General features: G+C 52.5%; 1 protein-coding gene across 1 annotated transcript; it reads right to left on the bottom strand.

Annotated features, from left to right (window-relative positions):
- Positions 1-505: 505 nt before the first annotated feature.
- Positions 506-17,839, bottom strand: LanA (laminin subunit alpha). Its single transcript, XM_029112389.1, has 35 exons — positions 17,699-17,839; positions 17,422-17,583; positions 15,382-15,610; positions 15,106-15,283; positions 14,795-15,000; positions 14,508-14,655; positions 14,190-14,321; positions 13,954-14,049; positions 13,714-13,835; positions 13,447-13,587; positions 13,088-13,366; positions 12,693-12,905; positions 12,386-12,569; positions 12,069-12,267; positions 11,440-11,958; positions 11,223-11,337; positions 10,958-11,133; positions 10,528-10,808; positions 10,126-10,420; positions 9,538-10,002; positions 8,992-9,319; positions 7,558-8,869; positions 7,124-7,474; positions 6,759-6,974; positions 6,298-6,604; positions 5,971-6,075; positions 5,788-5,889; positions 5,471-5,659; positions 5,187-5,362; positions 4,762-5,113; positions 4,455-4,663; positions 1,603-4,174; positions 1,336-1,464; positions 923-1,101; positions 506-692 (listed from the first exon to the last, which is right to left on the bottom strand). Exons 2-35 carry the CDS (start codon positions 17,485-17,487, stop codon positions 506-508), a joined length of 10,758 nt encoding a protein of 3,585 aa, XP_028968222.1. The 5' UTR covers positions 17,488-17,583; positions 17,699-17,839.
- Between the last annotated feature and the right edge of the window lie 1,195 nt (positions 17,840-19,034).

The raw sequence follows: 19,034 nt of genomic DNA, 5'->3' as shown, positions 1-19,034 counted from the left end.
CCCGGAGGCTCCAGGTGTTTTTTTCCGACGCCTGTCAGCCAGGGTCGGAATCTGACAGAATGTTGAATAGTTTCCTGTTTCTAGGCGAGCTCTGACTCTTCGAAAATCGTACTACCTAGCGTACTAGCGAAGATGAGATCCCGTTGATTTTCGTCGCTCAGCGTCGAGGCTGCCTGAGTTCCCAGACTCGCGTTCGTTTCGGCTGACGGTCGACCTGTAAATATCCAACCGAGGAGGGATAATCGAATCGCGGGATCGATATCCCCCATGCACAACTTGTCGGGTGACATCAAGAAGAGCTTTGATCAATTTACGGCTCGAAACATATCGCAACGTCGGTTCGTCAGATGAGCAATCGGTCGCTTCCGAATAGCGACTCGAGACCGGTCTTGGAATATGATCTGTAAAATAAACCTGAGAATGGGTTCTGAAAGAGTCCACGTGAGGTAGTTCGCATATGCTTCGAAGAATTTATTGTTCTGGTGGTTATTGCCTGAAGGACTCATCAATTACTGTAACAGCTCGATAGATAAATTTCACCGACGAGATTCTTCGCAACGCTGGCGATGTTGACTTTGGGGGGCAATGGGTTCACAGAATTAGCCGATGAGCCTTCCGAAGGTCCTATGAAGAAGTCTTTGATGCATCCGCCGAACGAAGTCGACGTCTCGAGAGTCGGCTCGCGGACTCCCCTGCAAAATTTCAATCATTCGAGTTAGTAAACGAGCGCGGTTTCCAGGGCGATTTCTCGATCGGATAAAGCTCTCATTGTCTGTTCCCCGGCATCCGAGTCCTACGCAGGGTTCCGGAAACCCGAGCGTGTGACGGCGAAATCGAAAGCATCTCGAGACATTCTTCCCGAAACGCTCTATACGCTCCATTCAAAGGATACCTGGGCGACTCGGTATGGAAAAAGACTCACTTCGGTAAACCACCCAAATGAATTGGTCCATCGGATATCTCCTGCGGGAACGGAATCCAATTCTCCTCGGTGGCTGATTCCACGTGATCGTCGACGTCCAGATTCATGACGACAGACTCGAGCGTCAGCATTACGTAATGCCATTCACCATCGCAGATTAAGCTTCGCGAGACCTCAGCCTGGAAACGTAAATTGAGTCAGTCCTCCCTCCATCCCAAAGAATGACTCCAAATCAACGAAACTTCCCAAAGCTGGGAAATCTTCTTTGCGGAGATCCGGCCGGGAGGCCACCCGTTAGCGAGTACGGATCGCTGATAAACTTGAAGGGGTCAACCTGAATGTCTTCGGCATCTGTTCCTGAGCCATTGAAGACATTCGATCCGGAACTTCGAACCTCTCAGAACTTCTCTCACCTTCACAATAAAGTTGTCGAACTTCAGTTGGGCAACGACAGTGCCGTTCCGAAGATACAGGGCCAGGTGGTTACGCCGCCCCGAGTCTTGGGTGAAAAAGAGAAGACCGGTGGCGCGGCGCGCTTTGATCTGGAGAAGGGGAATGAGGTCACATTTCGGAGATCCCCTAGACGAACGTATTTCCCCGTCCAGAGGTGACGGCGGGGGGGGAGCTCGACTGATGGACCTCACGGGGGGGGGGGAGGGAGAAAACTCAGCTAAACATACCCTGAGAGAGACCCGCGTTGTGTAGGTGATCTTGAAGTTGTTGTACATCGACACATGCAAGTGTTTTCCGGATGAATAACCGAAGTACGTTCCGTCCTCGATTCTCTGACCGGAATCGCAAGGCAGGACCCGATCGAACGAATCCGTCGGCACGATCCCGTTGCCGTTGACCCTGATGTCCTTGATACAGCCAGGGAAGGATAGGAAGGACTCCTTGCGAGCCTGGGGCTGCTTTGCGGCGAAAAAGTTCGAATGTTCCTCAGGGATACCCCCAAAGAACACCTTGTCCACGGAATCTAGATGTTGGGCCCGCGATTTCGCTTCGGTGCCCTTCTCACCATCGACATAGATGGCGCCCTGTTGCGCATGTCTCTCGAACTTCAGTTGGTGATACTTTCCGTCGTTGTACAAACGGCCGGGCATCGTTACGGTCAAGGGGCCTCCGCTCAGTTCAAAAGTTGCGAAAACTGCTCCTCCAGACATGTAGATTAGGACGTAGTCCATCGTCTGGTTGACTGTGGCGCTCGAAGCCAGGAATAGGGTCCCGTCCTCGAAATACGGTCCGAGTCTGAAATCGAGCTCGATGACTGAGTCGTAACGCAGTTTGTTCTTCTCGCTTGCGTCGAGAACGGTTTCACTTCGTGTGTAGAGCATGGAACCGAATCGGAAAGCCGCGTCCGACCCGGATGTGAGGTTGTAGGGCAAGCCCGGTCCGTATTTGAGGACGCACTGGGGGTCGGACTCCTCGCGAAGGAGATCGCTCTCGCGTTTCTTGTTCTCCTGGATGACGGCTTTGCAGGACGAGAGCGTGGCTCCGACGTTGTTTCCGAGGCCGAAATTTATCTCTTTGTTGTCGATCGTGAAATCGGCGAGACAACCGCTGAACTGTCGCTGGACGTACTGACCGTTCTCGTGAACCTTGCCGGAGGTTTCGTCGTCCAAACCTCCGAAGTAGAAGGGAGCACTGATTTTCCAGCCTTCCTGATGGGGCCGCGGAGTGATGGGCGATCCGTCGTCTATCGCGACGCTAAGTTTCTTCTTGTTGAGCGTTATCACGACGTAATGCCATTTATTGTCGGCAAGGTTGAGCATGGCGCCGGCTTTATAAGTGTCGCCGGGCTTGGTGGAAACCACGAGGTTCCCGTTGTGGAGGCCGATTATGATCTGGCTGTCGATGGGATCGCCATTTCTCGCGAAGAATATCAATCCGTCCTTCTTGACCGTCTTGAATCGGAAAGTGAAAGTTGTCGGAAGCTTAACCATATCCACGTTATCCAGTCTGAGATGTTTGTGACTCTGCGCAGAGTCGTCGAGCAGCGACAGTTTCTGTACGACTTCGCTCCGACAGCCTCTGGTGATTCCGAAGGAGTTCTTAATGTCTCTCAACGTCAGCGGTGTCGAGGTCATGGCGAAGTATTTGATGCATCCTTCGAACGAGGTGCGCACCATTCCCGGATAGAAACTCTTGCGCTCACTCAGAGGGACCCCGCCAATCTTGTAATGTGAGGCTAAACCTTCCAAGCTCTGCAGCTCCGCGCGGTTCAGAGCCTCGCGCGGGATGGCGAAATTGTTCTGCCTCGATCCTTCGGAACTGTCCACTTGGAGCAGAATCGCCTCGTCCGATATCGAAACGTAAAGTCCGGTCACGTTACCGGTATTGACCGCTTCATCGACCGAGAAGTTCCCGACCGCGATGTCGCCGAACTTGAACAGGATCTCAGGTCGTCCGTTCCTGATCTGCAGGATGAAGTATCGGTCGCGAGTCGCGTTGTCGTAGACGAACAGAAGTCCTTCGGGAGCATGGGTCTTGAAAGTGAGACTCAGCGACTTGCCGACACCGAAAGTCGTCATGTAGGTCGGTTTCAGAACCGCGTATCCGTCACTACCGAAACGGACCCATTCCTCGTCAATTTTCTGGAGGGTTCTGTCGGCGGGCTGGGGTTTGGCCCCACGCGGTGTTGCGAGCCCACGTTTCTTAAACTCCCAGAGACCTATGGCGACGTTGTTGATGACGACGTTTGTTATCTGTCCCCGGAAAGCTACCGTCTTGGCTTCGGTCGGGGCATGGCCAATCAGAATCGGTGAGTCCTCGTCGACTCGGAAGACGAAGAATCCGGGATTGAGCCTGAACGATTTGCGATTATCGTCGACGGAGATCTGTATCTGGGTTCCGACCCTCTTGATGTTGATGAAGTAGGTCGAGTCGGGCTTCAGCTCTTGGTCGTGGACAAAGTGCTGGACGATGCTGCGGTCGAGCGCAAAGTCCACGGCCACTCTCCAGTTCTCGAGTTTGATGAGAAGATACTCCCCGATGGCGTTCCGGTCCTGGGAGGATTGGCGTCGGCTTCGGTTCTGATAGTCGACGTCGACATCGTCGCTCTCGTCCGGACCGATGTAGAGAATCGAACCGCTGGCCTGGCTGGTATTCACGTACATTCCGATGTCCATCCAGGCCTTGATGTCTTTCAGAGCGCTCGGTTTCACGTAGGTCAGTCGCGAATCCGGACCTCCTCGGAGTTCGAGCCCGACCGCGATGCTGTTCGCGATCCCTCGGGTCACCAGAATTTTCTCTCTGAAAGGGATCAATCGGCTCAAGTGTGCTGCCTAGCCTGTTTCCATCACTGCAGAGTGAGTCACGGTCACCCCTCGGAGCCCAGCGGCTCGGGAAACCCAATCGGTAAGCCTTGAGACGTTGAATTCTCTTGAAATTCTCTTTCAGAGAAAGATAGCAAGGCCGAGTCGAGTTTCTCCAAGTCCTCTTGGAGCCTATCTGAAGAAATTGCAACGCCTCTTGATCGAAACCTCCCGTAGAGCGAAAGCTCATCGACAGCTAGTTTCTCATTATTCTTCACCTGAGCCTCTCGAGATTCAACGCAAGTCTCTCCTGCATGGTGGCACCGGTCTGGCTCCTCATCTCCAGAGTCTTGAGGCGCCAGGCCAAGGGTTTGTCTTTCATCTCCCGCTCGGTGGTGGAAATTTCATCATCGGTGTCCTTGATCGACTTCAGGACCGTAATTAGCGAGCCAGCTTCTCCAGTCCCGTTCTTGAGCTGTCCGATCACCTGATGGGAAAAATTCTCGGTATGGACTTGGCTCTCGATACGAAGGGCGGAATTCCGGTCAATCGACGGTGATCATTCTGCCCTGAGTGAAAGCTCACTTGATTTGTGCGATCACTCGCCGATCTAGCGCGGTCTTGGAGTCTATCGATACCCTTGAACTCGACTCCATTGCTCCCGACCGGTGAGAAGTCATATTTGGCTAGATCACGATACAGCGAATCGTTCACCCGAGCTTCTGCCTCGTCGAGAGCAGCCTGCGTGGGCTTGATGGCCGTCTTGAGATCCTCTTGTATCGCGTCGAAGAGCGAGATTGTTTCCTGCTGGAGCTCTTCACCTGCCAATACGCTCTTGTTGACCTTGAGCTTCAACTCCTCGACGACGGCTGAAGCTCCGTGCGCATCGTCGACCGATTTTTCGCTTTCTTCGACGCTCGTTTTCAGATTCGTGTAGCTGGAACAAGTAATCACAGAATCGTGAGAAGTTCGTCCACCCCCATCCGTTCTCCTGAATGATCGACACTAACCTGTTGGCTGCCTCCATGGTGCGGTGGGACTCGTCGCCCTCCTTCGAAAGTTTCAGCTTGGCCTGCTCCACGCTCTCCACTAGCGAGTTCTTGTGTCTGACGGCCTCGCTCACGGTTTCCTCAAGCTCTCTCTCTTGAGCGCTGAGCTGACCTTTGGCCGCACGCAGCTCCGCTTGCTGTAATCGAATAATCGTACGAAATTCTCTCAATCGAATGGGACCCCCGTTCGTCGCCACATGCGTTCTGTCGTGTCCTCTCCTGTGTTCCCTCATGTTCCCTTATACCTTGGCAGTGGTTGAGCTGGATAACTGCAGTATTTGCGCGTTCATTTCCGTCATGTTCTTGGACAGAGTCTCGATTTCTCGAACGGATCCGTCGAATCGCCGAATCAGGTCTTCGATGGCTTCTTTGCTCGAAGCTGATTGTGCGATCAAGTTCCGAATCATGTTCGTATCTTTCAAATCCGCGATTTTCTATGGGACAATTAATACATGATCCAGATGCGAAGCTCAACATATGGATGCTTCCATGGTGCCCTCCCAAGTCACTCGCACCCGAATTTTCCCGCATGGGAGCAGAAACCGAGTATCGGATCACAAACCTGGTTCACTTGTCGAATGGTTTCTGCGACCTGCGACCGTTTCTCTTGGGCCTTGTTCAAGAGTTTGGACAGGTTCGTCAGCTTCTCCTGCTGGAGCTCCACCTGGAAGAAGAGTGCGATCAGGAATCGTGACCTCGCCCATGTATTCCGGATCCCCATCCTGAATTACGCTCGTCCTCCCACCTCTTGGATTTTCATGATGAGATAAATTGACTTCTCACTCTTCTTCAGGGTATACAACGAAACAGCGTTCATGAAAGTGTTGGTATCCAAAAGTTGACCTTCCACCTGGAAGCGAGTCAGTTGAAAGGAAAATGAGCGTGGTCGACTTGTGATTCGAGTGTTCGGATCCCCTTTCCCGAGGATCAGCTTGCCCTATGCCGATGAGGAACGATGAATCCCGTCTCTTAGAGAGCGACTCTCCAGTCTCCAGTAGTTGAATACGGGACCCCTCGTCTTCCGTAGGAAACACTGCAGAACTGAAGTCACGCAATCGCAAACAGCACGAACCTCGTCACTGATCTCGTCAACGAGATTTTTGTGGGCGCGAGCCTCGGCTTCAAGCTGCGGGATGTTGTTGCTCATCTGATTTCCAAGGTTCGCTGAATAGTCTCGGAGTTTCTTGAGCGAATTCTTGACTCTGGTTTGGAGTGCTTGGATTTGTTTATAAGCGATATCATTCGCTGGCACATCATCCATAAGCTCCCCGTTTTCCGAGATCATTTTTTCAATCCTTTGCACGAGGTCGACGTTTTTCACGCCGAGGTCCGAAAACTCATCGTCGATCTTATCGTTCGAGTTGCTCGTGGACAAAGTTCTGGAAAAAAACGGGACACGTGCTCAGGACCGTCGGATATATTCGTTCAGGAGATAATTTCCGTTCTAGTTTGCAAAGTGCGCAAAAACCACCGCATCGATCCGGCTCGCGATCGATAGAGCAAAGTTCCCCAAGAAGAATTTGAAGTTCTCACTTGTATCTATCCAGAGCAGCCCGCAAGTTGTCGGTCTCATTGCCGTAGTGTTTCAGCGCACGAGAGTTAAGCACAGCCAAGTTGATCTCATTCGTCTCCGCCTCTAACAGATAGGCTCCCGCACTGAGGACGTCTGTAGAATCCAAGAGTTCGTGGTGACAGGAGTCGCAGGTCAAGCACCCTTCTCCAGTGACGAACACGTCACGCTCGCGACACCTGGCGGAAACATCGCAAAAAACGGTTAGCTAGACTCCTTAGTCCGAGGTCCGAATGAGACGCGAACTCCTCTACATTTTGGAGTTTTTTCCGTATGGAGCCAGCCCCAGGCAGTGAATGTTTGGGACGCGGCTCGGACGTTCGCTCACCTTTCGCAGTTCTCGCCGATGACTCCTGGGAGACACACGCATTGACCCGTCTCTTGATCACAGCTCATTCCCATGGCGTGGCTTACGACACATTTGCAGGGCTGACAACCGGCCGATGTCAGATTCCAGAATCCTTGGGCGCATTTTTCACACTTGGGGGGTGCCACTCCTGGTTTGCACGTGCAAGCACCCGTTATCGGGTCACATGATTTGTTTTCCGCCCCCTCAGCGCATTCGCAAGCCTTACAGCCGTTCCTCGACGCTAGATCCCAGTGCTGCGGCGCGCACTTGTCGCACTTGAGCCCGATCACGTTCGGCTTGCAGATACATTTACCCGTCGCTTGATCGCACCTGGAGGAAGAGGAGCATCGTGAGGAGCAGGATCGTCTCGCTGGCAACTCGAGTGCATCCGAGCCTCGACCACCGCGACTCACCTCTCCGAACCGTCCTTGTAGCACTCGCAGTCGGCGCACTTCTGGCCATTGGGCACGTCGCCCCAGAACCAATCGATGCATTTCTCGCAGTTCTTGCCGGCCGTGTTGTACTTGCAGTTGAGACAATGAGCCGTGAGCTTGTCGCAGTTCCCTTCGACGCTCAGGTCGGTGTTATTGTGGCAGAAGCATTTCTCGCAGGACTTGCCCTCGACAAGGGGTTGACCACCGTAGCCGACGTCGCACACGTCGCAACGCGGGCCCGTATAACCTTCAGGACACACGCAGTGAATCATTCGGTCTACGACGTCCACCTCGCAGCTGATCGCGAAATTGTTCGACTTAGTCGCCAACGGACAAGGACAGATGCGGCAATCGTTCGGCGTTTTGTTCGTAGCGTTCCCGTAGAAGCTGTCGATGCATTTCTCGCAATGGTCGCCCTCGGTGTTGTGCTCGCAGTTGATGCACTTTCCGGTGAGGAGATCGCACTCCTGGGCGTGCTCGTTGCACTCACATTTCGTGCAGGCACTGCCTTGTCGGTAGAAGCCCTTGGCGCAATGCTCGCACGACAATCCCGTGTAGCCGGTGGGACAATTACATTGCTCCACGGTCCTGACCCGGTCTTCGATCTCATCGATGTCGTCGACTAGCTTCGCAGAGTCCATCGATATTGTGAGCGTGATGTTCCGAGGGGACTTGAAGTATGAGGCTCGGATGAAGAGAGCCTGAACGTTGCCCAGCAAGTTCATGAACCTGAATCGATCAGTCGCGATTTTGCGGAGAGTCCTCGGATCGTGGTTGAAAGAGGTCTCTTTGATCGGAACGTTCAACCTGACCGTATTCGACGGGAGAACGTCGTCGAAATCCGCGACGTGCACCAGGGTCGTGTCGTCACCAAGGAGAACGATATCCGGTAACTTGTCCAGGAAAGCCTCTCCGCCTCTAACGGAAGACGTGACCGTAATGGAGAAATTCCCACCATACGATGTGAGACGGTTACCGAGGAAAGCTTCCGGAGCTTTCACGTAGGCTACCGCGTCGAGGTCGAGAAGCGTCAAATCGTTCTCCGAAATGAGTAAACTCGTTTGATCAGCGCTGAGGTCGACGTAATCGTGTTCTTCGGGCGACTCGAAGTTCAGGGTGGCGTTGTTCACGAACACCAAGCTCCACTCGAGGACGTCGACGATGCTCGTCTTCTGCATCGGAGCCGATTGGCAGTCGGAGATCTTACCGGAGCAGTAGCAACGGGTGCAGCCGACGGGGTTCTGTTCCTCCAAGTAGAAATGTCCCGGCCTGCACGATTCGCAGTAAGCTCCTGGAAGCAGAATCCATGTTATCTCATAGAAGGATGACCGCTCGGTCGAAAATCCAGGTTCGCTATCTCTCGGTCCCCGGAGCCGCAGGAAAAAACGATCGACCCTGGGCCTTCAGTCTCACCTCCAACGTTTTGTTTGCACTTGCACTCGGCGGTGTTTTTGTCGCAGATCTCATCTCGGACACCTCTCTGATCACATCCGCAGAACTTGCAGTGGGGGTAGGCGTAGAAACCGTTCTTACAGCGATCGCATTTACGGTCTCCGATGTTCTCCCGACAGTCGCAATCACCGGTGATGATGTCGCATTGGAGGCTCCCGCCCTTCACCCCATCGACCGCGCAATCGCAGTACTCGCAACCGTTATCTTTGTTGTAATCGTAGAAGGTCGGCTTGCATCTGTCGCAATTCACGCCCACGACGTTCGGCGGGCAGCGACAATCTCCGGTCACCTGAACAGAGACGGTGTCGAGAACTTTGAGCTCGTTTTTGAAAAATGCGCTCTATGAAAAGTATTCTCATACTAAGAATTCTCGCTTGTCATAATCGGCAGAGCGAACCAGAGAATGGGGAAGCCATGAGTCCATGAGTGAATAATTCGAGAACCTAATCTCTGCCTCTCTGTGCGTCGATCCTCCGTGGCTGGATCGTTTATAGAGCGTTGACTCACCTTATCGCATACGGCGTTTTCGGGACACTTGCATTTCTTACAAACAGGAAATCCGAAGTAGCCGGGCTTGCAGTCGGTGCACCGTCGGCCAATGACGTTGTCACGACACGGACACTGACCGCCGAAGCTCTCACAGTCGAATCCTTTCGAGCCTTTCGCGTCGCATTGACACCGCAGAGCTCCGTTGTTGAAGGCGGTCGTCAGGCGGAAAAGATTGCTTTTGCAGAACTCCGAGAGATTCGATGGGTCCAAGTAATAGGAGTTGGTGTCGATACATCTTTCGATGAACTTCTGCGACGTGTCGTAGGGGAGCGGAGACAGATCTTTCGACGAAGACGTCGGAGTGACGATCACGTGCTCGAGCCACGTCTTTCCGTAGGGACCGAGCGAGTGATGATCGAATGTTCTGTTCTGGTGCTTGGCTATCATCATGTCCTCGTCTTCCTTGCGGATCGGCAACGAGACCTGCCATGGGAAGGGTGAGAGATGATGATTCCAAGCGAAGAAGAACAACTACTTTGGGCGGAAGAAGGCTTTCTGCCGGGGCAGAAGTCAGAGAAACGAACGGGTATTTGGGGGTGATCTCACCTCGACGCTGAAGCGACCGTTGATTTTCATGGCGAGAGCCCTCCTCTGATTATGAATGTAGACTCGAGCTCGACAACCGGTTTTCGAAGCGCACGAGTCCAGGAAGACCTTCCCTTCTTGAACCTGGCCATTGTGGTCGATCTTCACATCGGCCTCGAATCCTTGGAAGTCGGGTTGGTAGTAGTGAATCAAAAAGTACGAAGGCCCCACGGTGTCGGTGATGTCGCCGTCGATAATGATCGATTGAGTTCTCGCGGGACTCAGTTCCACAACCTTCGTTGAGCGATCCTCGATCCTGAGGAACAAAATTCTCGCTCTAATTCCCACGAGCGAGACACGCGTCGCTCCAGCCTCATACCGATAAGGAGAAGTGTCGACAGGAATAGCCGGGAGAGAATTTACCTGGGATCGAGCTCGACCACCTCACGGGACTGCGCGAAAGGAATTTTCTTCCCTATGTTCGTGTACTTGAGTCCGTGACAAATGTCTTCGTCCTGGATACAAACAGCGCTGAGATTCAGCAGTCGGTGGCTGTACTCGCTCTTCGGAACCGTGGCCACGCGGTACAGATAGACCTCGTCGTCAGGATCGTTGGACTCCCAGGTAAACTTCAGGTTACGCGTCGTAGTTTTTCCAAAAAGATCCGGCGTTTCAAAGACTCGGCCCTCAACATCGGTGATCACCTGAGCATTGCACGGTTTCAGAGAATATTGAGTATTCGTCCTTGGGGACGGCGGTCGCGATTCTTCCGCCATCGACATTGCGAAAAATCGATGGAATTCTTAGAAGCATCCGGAAATTCACAGGTCGTCACGACTTGTTGTCAGCTCACCGAACGACATAAGAATGTGTAGCGGCAATACGGCAGAACCATTTTCCCGCGATGGCTGAACTGATCGGCCTCGAAAACAACCTCAACAGTCGAGACTGAGCCGTTCGCTCTGAAGTCGTCCACAGTTCGCTTTTTACTAGTGTACTCGACAATGATAGCCGACGCCATTTCCAAACCTGCACGGAATAGAGAAATGTTGAGCTTTCCCCGCTTCCATAATGCGGTGCGGATATCCTACACGAGGACACACGTAGCTTTCAGAGACCTGTGAGGGTGAAACTGGTCGGGTAAGATGGGTTGAGGACTGCGGCCAAATTGTTGACGCCTTCGATTTCCTTCGAGATGCTCTTGGTGTTCGAAACTCGAGTTCCGGCGAGTGTCTGAAACGTGCGTCTCTTCGAAGGATCCTCCCTCCTGCGTTCCGCGTTTCATAAATGGAGGAGACGGCATCGCATAATTTCGAATAGAATCTTTTCGCTCACCTCTGAGGAACGCCCGAAAGGAGGATAGGCGTACTTCTTGCAGATTTTGTTTTCGCCGAGCCTGCACGGTCTGTTGATGTGCTCTTTGAGGGCGGTGGCGGACAGGTATTCTCTCGGAATAGTGACCAGGTAGTCGATGCTGACGTTCATCGACTGCATTTCGATGACCCACGGACCCGCGGAGAGATTATCCTCGAACTCCTCGAATGGTTCAAGGCGAATGAAAGAAGGCTGGGTCGTTGGAGGCAATTTCGCCTTGAACTTCTTGACAACCCCGTCCTCTCCGCCGGGAATCATAGTGAAAACGATGTCCTGCGCGATGCCGCTGGGATTCGTGTAGCGGAGCACGACGTGATGCATCGAGTTTTTCTTAATGTTCACGTCAACGATGACCACTGGCTGGAGATTACTAAACGTTGCGTACCCCATCCAAGAGTAATTCGGGAAAGCTTCTTCGTCGCTTCCCTGTCGAACCACGTTCCTGGTCGGCGTGCGGAAATCTTCGACTTCGTATTTGAACTGGAAGCGGAGCATTTGGCTTTGAGCGTAAGTCGTGACGGACAATGGGTTCTACGGTGCCATAGAGCGATCGATTGGGCGGTCTGGACTTCGACTTTTCAACTTCGTACCTGATGCAAAGTGGGCACGTAGCTGTCTGAAAAAGTTCTGTCACACTTTTCCCCACTGATCAGAGCTCTGCATTTGCATCCGTCTCGTCCGTCGCAGGTAGTTCTCCACGAACCAGCGGGATTGCATTCGCAACCTTCGCAACCGAAGAGATTATCCGCCTTGCGTTTGTGTGTACCGTCAGCACAGTGAGAGCAGCCTCTGGAATGATCGAATTTTTCATTCAATGACCTAGTCGATAAACTCTTTGATGGTCTGAAGTCTGAAGTCTCCACGAAGATCTCTTCGCCCGAGAGGAATTCTCCTCATTGACACGCACCGTCCCTCTCGGTTCATCTTGCACGGACACTGTCCGTCTTTCGGATTGCAAGCCAATATCGCGCTGTGAGTTCCTGCGGCGTCACAGAAGCACTCCTCGCAACCCTCTTTGCTCAAGCTCAGTCGCGTGAAGAGAGGTTTGCAAGCATCACACTTCCGGCCTCGGACGCGTTCCTTGCAGGTACCTGGAAGCGCACGCGAGAGCCTAATATTATAGATCCCCTGAATGTCCCAAATAGGCTGCTCACGAGTATCCATGTTCCGACTCTCGATCTGACCATTGATTTATCCAAACGACCGAGACTTACACCGCGTCTCTGCTCCTGTCTCGCACTTCCTCGATCCCGAGATCGAACCGCCCGGATGGCAGTTGCATTTTTCGCAGAGCGGATACAAGTAATGCTCGGTGGCGCACGTGTCGCATCGGTGTTTAGGTCCCGGCTGGAAGTTGGGTTTGCAAATGCACCGACCCTCTGCGTCGCAACTCTCTCCTTCGGCTCCATAGGGATCGCACAAACAGGCTGAAAATGGTGGATATGGAATCTTTAGGAGGAGCTTCAACGTAAAGGTAGAAGTGAAACGACCTGGACCTCCATTGCTGGGGTCTCCGAAAGTCGTTGCCTGGATGTACGTAGGTATGTGCGGGTGGACGACAGGCGTGATCGATATTGGAAGATTTCGACAGAAGGGATATAATACTCACGTTCGCAAGTCTGTAGATTTTCTTTCCAATAGTAACCGGCGGCGCACTTCTCGCACTTGTCGCCCGTCCATCCGAGTTTGCATTTGCACCGTCCTCGCCCGTTACAGATGTCTTGAGCGCTACCTTTAGGACTGCAGTTGCACGCTGTACAGTTGTGCCCGAAAAATCCATCCGCGCACGTTTCACAACGATCCCCTGTGAAGCCGGGCTTGCAGAAGCATTGACCGGTGATTGCATTACAAACTTCCTTCTCGACCCCGCTCTGGTGACAGTTGCAGCCTGGAGAAAACAAGCTTTTAGAAACAAGTTTTCAGTTGGTAGAAGAGCTGGTATGAGGGAATTTGCCGAGTCGAACGTACTCTGGCAGTCGGGGTAGTTGTAGAAGCCGACCTCGCACGAATCGCATTGACGCCCCCCGAATCCAGGGGCGCATTGACATTTGCCGCTTTCGAAATCACAGACGTCTGGATCGAGGGAGTGCTGACGGTTGCAGGAACACGCTGGAACGAGAGAGGATCCTCAATTTCATCTGTCGATGGATTGCCTCAATATCGGTGAAATCCCAAAGACCAGAAACTCGCTAGTGTGCAGGGTCTCGGATCCGATGTCCGATCGGATACACGTACGTTTACAGCTGGGATGTTCGTAAAAGCCGCGAGCACATTGCTTGCAGAATTTCCCGCCGAAATTCTCCTTGCACGGGCAGGGTTCCCCGTTGTTCTCGCAAATTCCTCCGATCGTTCCGTTCCTGAAAAAGAATAGAGATCGCTCGAAACTCTTGATTCCGCTGAGAACTCCATAGTCTTGACGAGCTCACAAGCATGATTATGATTTCTCGGAATTATTTCAGAAACCTCTGAACTCACTGGAAGCAGTCGCACGGCCTGCAGTCTGGATATCCGTAGTGACCGTCACTGCATCGGTCACACAAAGGCTCACTGTACATCGGATCGCATTTACAACTGCAACACAGTCGATGACAAATTTAGGTTCACCGTCTTTCGAAGGCCTCGGAAAATCCTCCGACCCCGTATAGGAGGTTAGAGGATGACGGGCGTACTCGAAATTCCGTCGGATGTCGTACTGGAATTGATTCAATTACCGGGCGGTGAGATCGTCGCATTCTCCGGAGTATCTCTGCCGATCGCGACCCTCGAATTCGCAAGGGCACCTCCCGCACACGTCTTCGTCCGTCAAATATTTTCCTTGCAGCCGATAATACTTCGGCTTACACCTGCGACAAGGATCGGAAGATAGTTTTTTTCCAGAATGTAAATGACCTTGAATAACTCACACGTACGGAGTAATCCATCACGCGTCGACTGGAGTCATGAGGTATTTATGATCATGCAAACTATCCGTGGAGGAGGAGAAGGAGCTCCTCGGAGTTCCTCCCCTTGCCCCGATCCTCGATACCCACTTTTCGCAGTTGATGCCATCGGTGTTATGCATGCAGTCAATACAGACACCGCCCCCGATATATTGGCCGTTGATATTCTTCGAGAGGCCCAGCTCCTCCACGGTGGCGTTGTATCGGCAGGTGTGCGCATGTTCATGACAGTTGCACTCTGTCGGAAACGGAAACATAGCATTATTGGAATAACCCGGGGTCACCTCGAGTTAATACCTCTCGACGATATTCAGTGCGATTATAACTGGGAATCGCCCCCCCCCCTGAAGGTAGAAACTATACTCCAGTGCACGTACTCTCGCACTCATTGGGATTTTCAATCGATGCCGGCAGCCACTTCTTCTGGTTGAAAAGTCCAGCGCATCTTTCGCAGCGATCCCCGTCTGTGTTGTGTCGGCACGAGCAAACCAATTTTTGATCGGGGGACGGATCGCAGTTGGACGCGTGACCGTTGCAGACACATCGGCCTCCGATGTCGATGTGACGGATGGAGTAGAAGTATCTGTGCCATATTAACCCATTATCGAGTTGGTCTGGTCGATGGGAGTACTGACAGAGCGCAGACCCTCTTCACGCCACAAAGGACTCAATGAGAATCGGAACTGACCTTCGAGTCACAGTGGGATCTTGGTTGTCCACAGAGGCGACATCAGCCGACAGGGTCTTCGTTCGCATCAAATGAAGTCGGATGTTCGTCGCGCGTGTCCAACTTTGAAGCGACTCAGAGGTGAAAAAATTCTCAGACGATGGACGCCCGACGGCGAGTGGCACGTATATCTCTCCGCCTGGAGAGAGAGAAGTTTCATTCACAGTCGAGCTCTGGGATCCTTATCGCGAATATCATCTGGTTTTCTACAGTTTGCTATTGATTCAAGGAACTCACCTTGGAAAGGCAGAATGTTGGAATAGCTCGTATCGCAAATCACGGAGTCGTCCCGTGTGATTTTGAATTCGACGTCCTGACCGAAATATTTCCTGCATTCGGCTTCGTCTGACGCGAAATATTGCCAGGCTTGGTATGTTTTTCCGTCATCCACAGACCGCTCCAGGGCCCAGACGCCAGGTCGAGGCGAGATTCCCATCTCGATGTAGACGTAGGCGACATGGAAATCCTGAGGAGAAACATTTTTGCTGATTTCCCAGATCTCCGAACAGCGAGGAATACCTTCTCTTCGGATACACAATAGGTTCCAGCGCAAAGTTTAGAGTCGGGCGTCGAGGCTTGGGGTTGAAGGTTATCGCCTCCGTGAAGAGTGCCCACACAGCTCGTCCTCGGCTGAATGAAAACTACGGCGTTCAGGATTGGAGCTTCATCGCGAAGCTTCTTGAAATTGGATGAGATTCGTTCACCGGCCGCTCTCAGCTTCCATTCGAGAATCAAGATGTATCGCTTGAATATTTCGGCATGCACTTGACGTTCCCCTGCCAGATCCGTAAGCCATTCAATCTTTCCGTCATATTTTCATAATCTCCCCGAACGAGGGAACGGTGCGATTCCTTGGACTCCGACATTCGATTCGGTCGATTTCCTGCGCGACGGAAAGGTCAGCGAGCGATTCCGTTCCAGCGTGAGAATTCATCGGCTTTCACGAGATTCTTTCCGATTTTTACCTACTCGGGATTCAGACATTCTCGCCAGACATTGTATACCGGTTCCCGTACGGATCCTATTTTTCCGAAGGAATCCTCCGTATTCTCTCGGCCGGGAAATCGAACAAATGTAGTCTTGATTCCCCATTATGTAACAAAGAAAGATATGGACCCGAAAAAGATTCTCTTGCGACGAGAAATACTTGATATGGAAACCTCGTTCTTGACTCATGACCGGCAGAGACCCTGCTTCTCTCACAGACTTGATAAAGGAACACCAAACCAGCTATCATGATTAGAGCCACGAATGAGATTCGCTCATTGTAACTTTGTCTAGAAACCGGCGAGCCGGTGCGTCCGGGTGGAACCTCTGCTCTCTAATGAATCTTTGAATTCGCGTGGCGATCCAGGATGAGCCCTGTTTAGGATCTCTAGATCGAGGGTTTCATCGGGGATTTTCTAGTCTAAGTATCGGGAGAATTCAAATCAAAACTAATCAAGAGGGGATCTCAATTCTTCACATGCACTCTACATCGCCGCATCTTCCGGAGAAAGATGCCCGACCGTTCTGGAGACGAGACCCGTTGATTATTGGGTTTTACGACCCTCCAATGCCCGTGCTCTTCTCCGATCCCGTTTCCAAGCGCGCGAGACCGTCTATTTAAGAACCCTGGAAAGTATTCCTGCTCGGAGAGGCCTCCTCCATCGTCGGGGCCTCCCGAACTTGTCGCCTCCCTGCGCATCCCGGAGACGAAACTGGGGAATCGCGAAATTTGTCGAGGATATGTATTCAAATCACGCGAAACGTTCTCGCTCCACGATCCTTGTGCGTAGCTACGCTTCCGATACTCCCAACCCTTCGATCGCCAAACCAGCCTCTGAATCTCCGCCCGGGACGAAGCTAGAGCATGGTTCCAAGTTCGCCCGAGCCCATGGCCTCCTCGATGGAGAGAGATAGCGGAGCTTGTTTCCCACAGATAGATCGTCTCTCTCCGGGCCGACTCGATCGTTCAGTACCGGCTCCCAGATCGGACGAGATGGGTCTGATTTCATATGCTCAAATTCGGCCGAGGACTCTGACTTTGGATCAATCACGCTCATTCAAACTCGCGACAGCGCTGTATAGAAATACAGCGTTATTCGAAATGTAATCGGTGTCGGAACCTCATAGAATGAATCCAGGAGTGATCGTCGCAAGCTTCGGCCCAACGTATTGCTGAAGCATGATCGCTCAGAATCTGCGCAGCAACTTCGAGGAAATCCGAATTATTCCGGGCGAGGTTTCGGCAGACACATGAGCTACCTCGATTTTCTTTTTCGATAAGTGACGAACCTGTCCGAGATGGATGGTGAGTTTGACGTCGTGGTATTTAGTACTCCTCGAGAGTGGGGGACTCATCCAGTCTTTGACGTTGTTGTAGATGGCGTTCCTTGCCGGGTGGCTCTTCCGGGAATCATCCTTATCGCAGTAGTCGCACGCCTGACCGTGACGAACCTGCGGAGGGATTCGCATATTCGTTCACCGCGACAACGCGAGATCACCTCTTGCTTAGGCTTCTCTCTGGCTTATTTCGCGAGCTTCCCAATCCCAAATTTCTAAAATTCCTTGCCTGAGCGTCGACGAGACCCTTCGTCACTTCTCCAAGGATACAGTACTCCTCTTTATCCACGCCATCTCCACACGTACTACTGGCTTCGACGAAACGGTTTTCGGCCAAATTAAACAGCGCTGGTGATAACACACTGCCATTCCGCGACGGCTGCGCGATGCACGATGAAAAAATTGCAATCAAATATAATAGAACTCCCCGAGAAGTCGGGAACCGGCCTCTCGATGTGGAGCCCATCGCAGCTCGTTGGAGAGTGTTGAACGTTTTGGACGCCGAAAGCTAAGATCGGCACCGGGAGAGAAGGCGCCCGCTGGAAACTGGTTGGGGATCTCGCGGAGTGATAGAGAATCGAGAAACTGGTGAGCTTTCGTCCGGACTGCTCAGCCTCTAATCTGGCCGGCGAGAATTTCAGGCGGTCATGCTAGGACTCCGTTGGGCTCAGCAGTTTGGGGAACACCCCGGGATCTAAGTTCTGGAGACGGAATCCCTCCTTAAAATTGAGGAGAAGAGACACCTACCCTCCGTTTCCTCCGGACATTTTTTTTTTTTGGTAGAGGTAAATCCGAAGAGATATGCGTTGGACACGGGAGTGAGATCAAGCTCCTCATAGATTCTGAGTCGAAAGACCGCGCGCGGAGAACCATGAGTCACAACGCCTCTACCTCTCAGCTGTTCCAAACGTACAGGTGAAGAAATGGGTGGACTGAAAACTCATATGAGATCATGGCCAGAGTGAGGAAGGAGAGGAGACCAGATAAATCTGTGATGCTGCGGCAATCATTCGTCGCTGTTGTCTTAAATGGAGTACTGAACTCGGGCAAGCAGCCGATGTTAACGATGGGTAGTCGAGTCAGAGACCCTCATCTCACGATGATGGCTGACGCGATGGTATCCCGTAGGAGAATCGTTTTGCCCTGGAATGACCGTGATCCGACCGGGAGAATTTGTGTATTGTTTCCATTCCCGTGAGAAATTTTCGGTCGTTGGTACCGTTGACGTTTGGCCCTCAATGAGGTCTCTCGACGAACATGAATGGCTCGACTTGTTACCAATAGTGTCCGCCCGCCTCCGAGTATCCAGCGAGGAACCTCTCTCTAGATAGAATGTATGCCATGCCGAAGAGGTACTTTCCGAGGACTCGCGCCGCAGGGGGCTGATAATTCTGCCTGGAGTACAGTCGGCGCTTCTCTCGATCGATAGACGTCGAGATTCTCTCTGGGTTCGGTTCAGCTCAGTTTGCTGACCCTTAGCCTGGTGCGGGCGGTGTTGGAAGCTCGAGAGGGTAAGGGTAAGGAACCGCAGCCACCGAGCCGGGCAGGAAGACAGGCGAGCAAGC

The sequence above is a fragment of the Galendromus occidentalis genome, unplaced genomic scaffold (genome assembly GCF_000255335.2).
Source record: "Galendromus occidentalis unplaced genomic scaffold, Mocc_1.1 scf7180000077497, whole genome shotgun sequence".
In the NCBI taxonomy this organism is placed as follows: domain Eukaryota; kingdom Metazoa; phylum Arthropoda; class Arachnida; order Mesostigmata; family Phytoseiidae; genus Galendromus; species Galendromus occidentalis.
This window is presented reverse-complemented; position numbering and strand designations above follow the sequence as displayed.

What these genes read in the sequence shown, in the direction of transcription:
- LanA (XM_029112389.1), bottom strand. Translation starts at nt 17,487, where the DNA reads ATGAGTCCCCCACTCTCGAGGAGTACTAAATACCACGACGTCAAACTC. An exon ending in GATGGCATCAACTGCGAAAA is followed by an intron (nt 14,322 to 14,507) that starts GTGGGTATCGAG and finishes TCCTTGTCGCAG; the next exon opens with GTGTAAGCCGAAGTATTATC. An exon ending in ATCGGCGAGAACTGCGAAAG is followed by an intron (nt 6,975 to 7,123) that starts GTGAGCGAACGT and finishes TGTTTCCGCCAG; the next exon opens with GTGTCGCGAGCGTGACGTGT.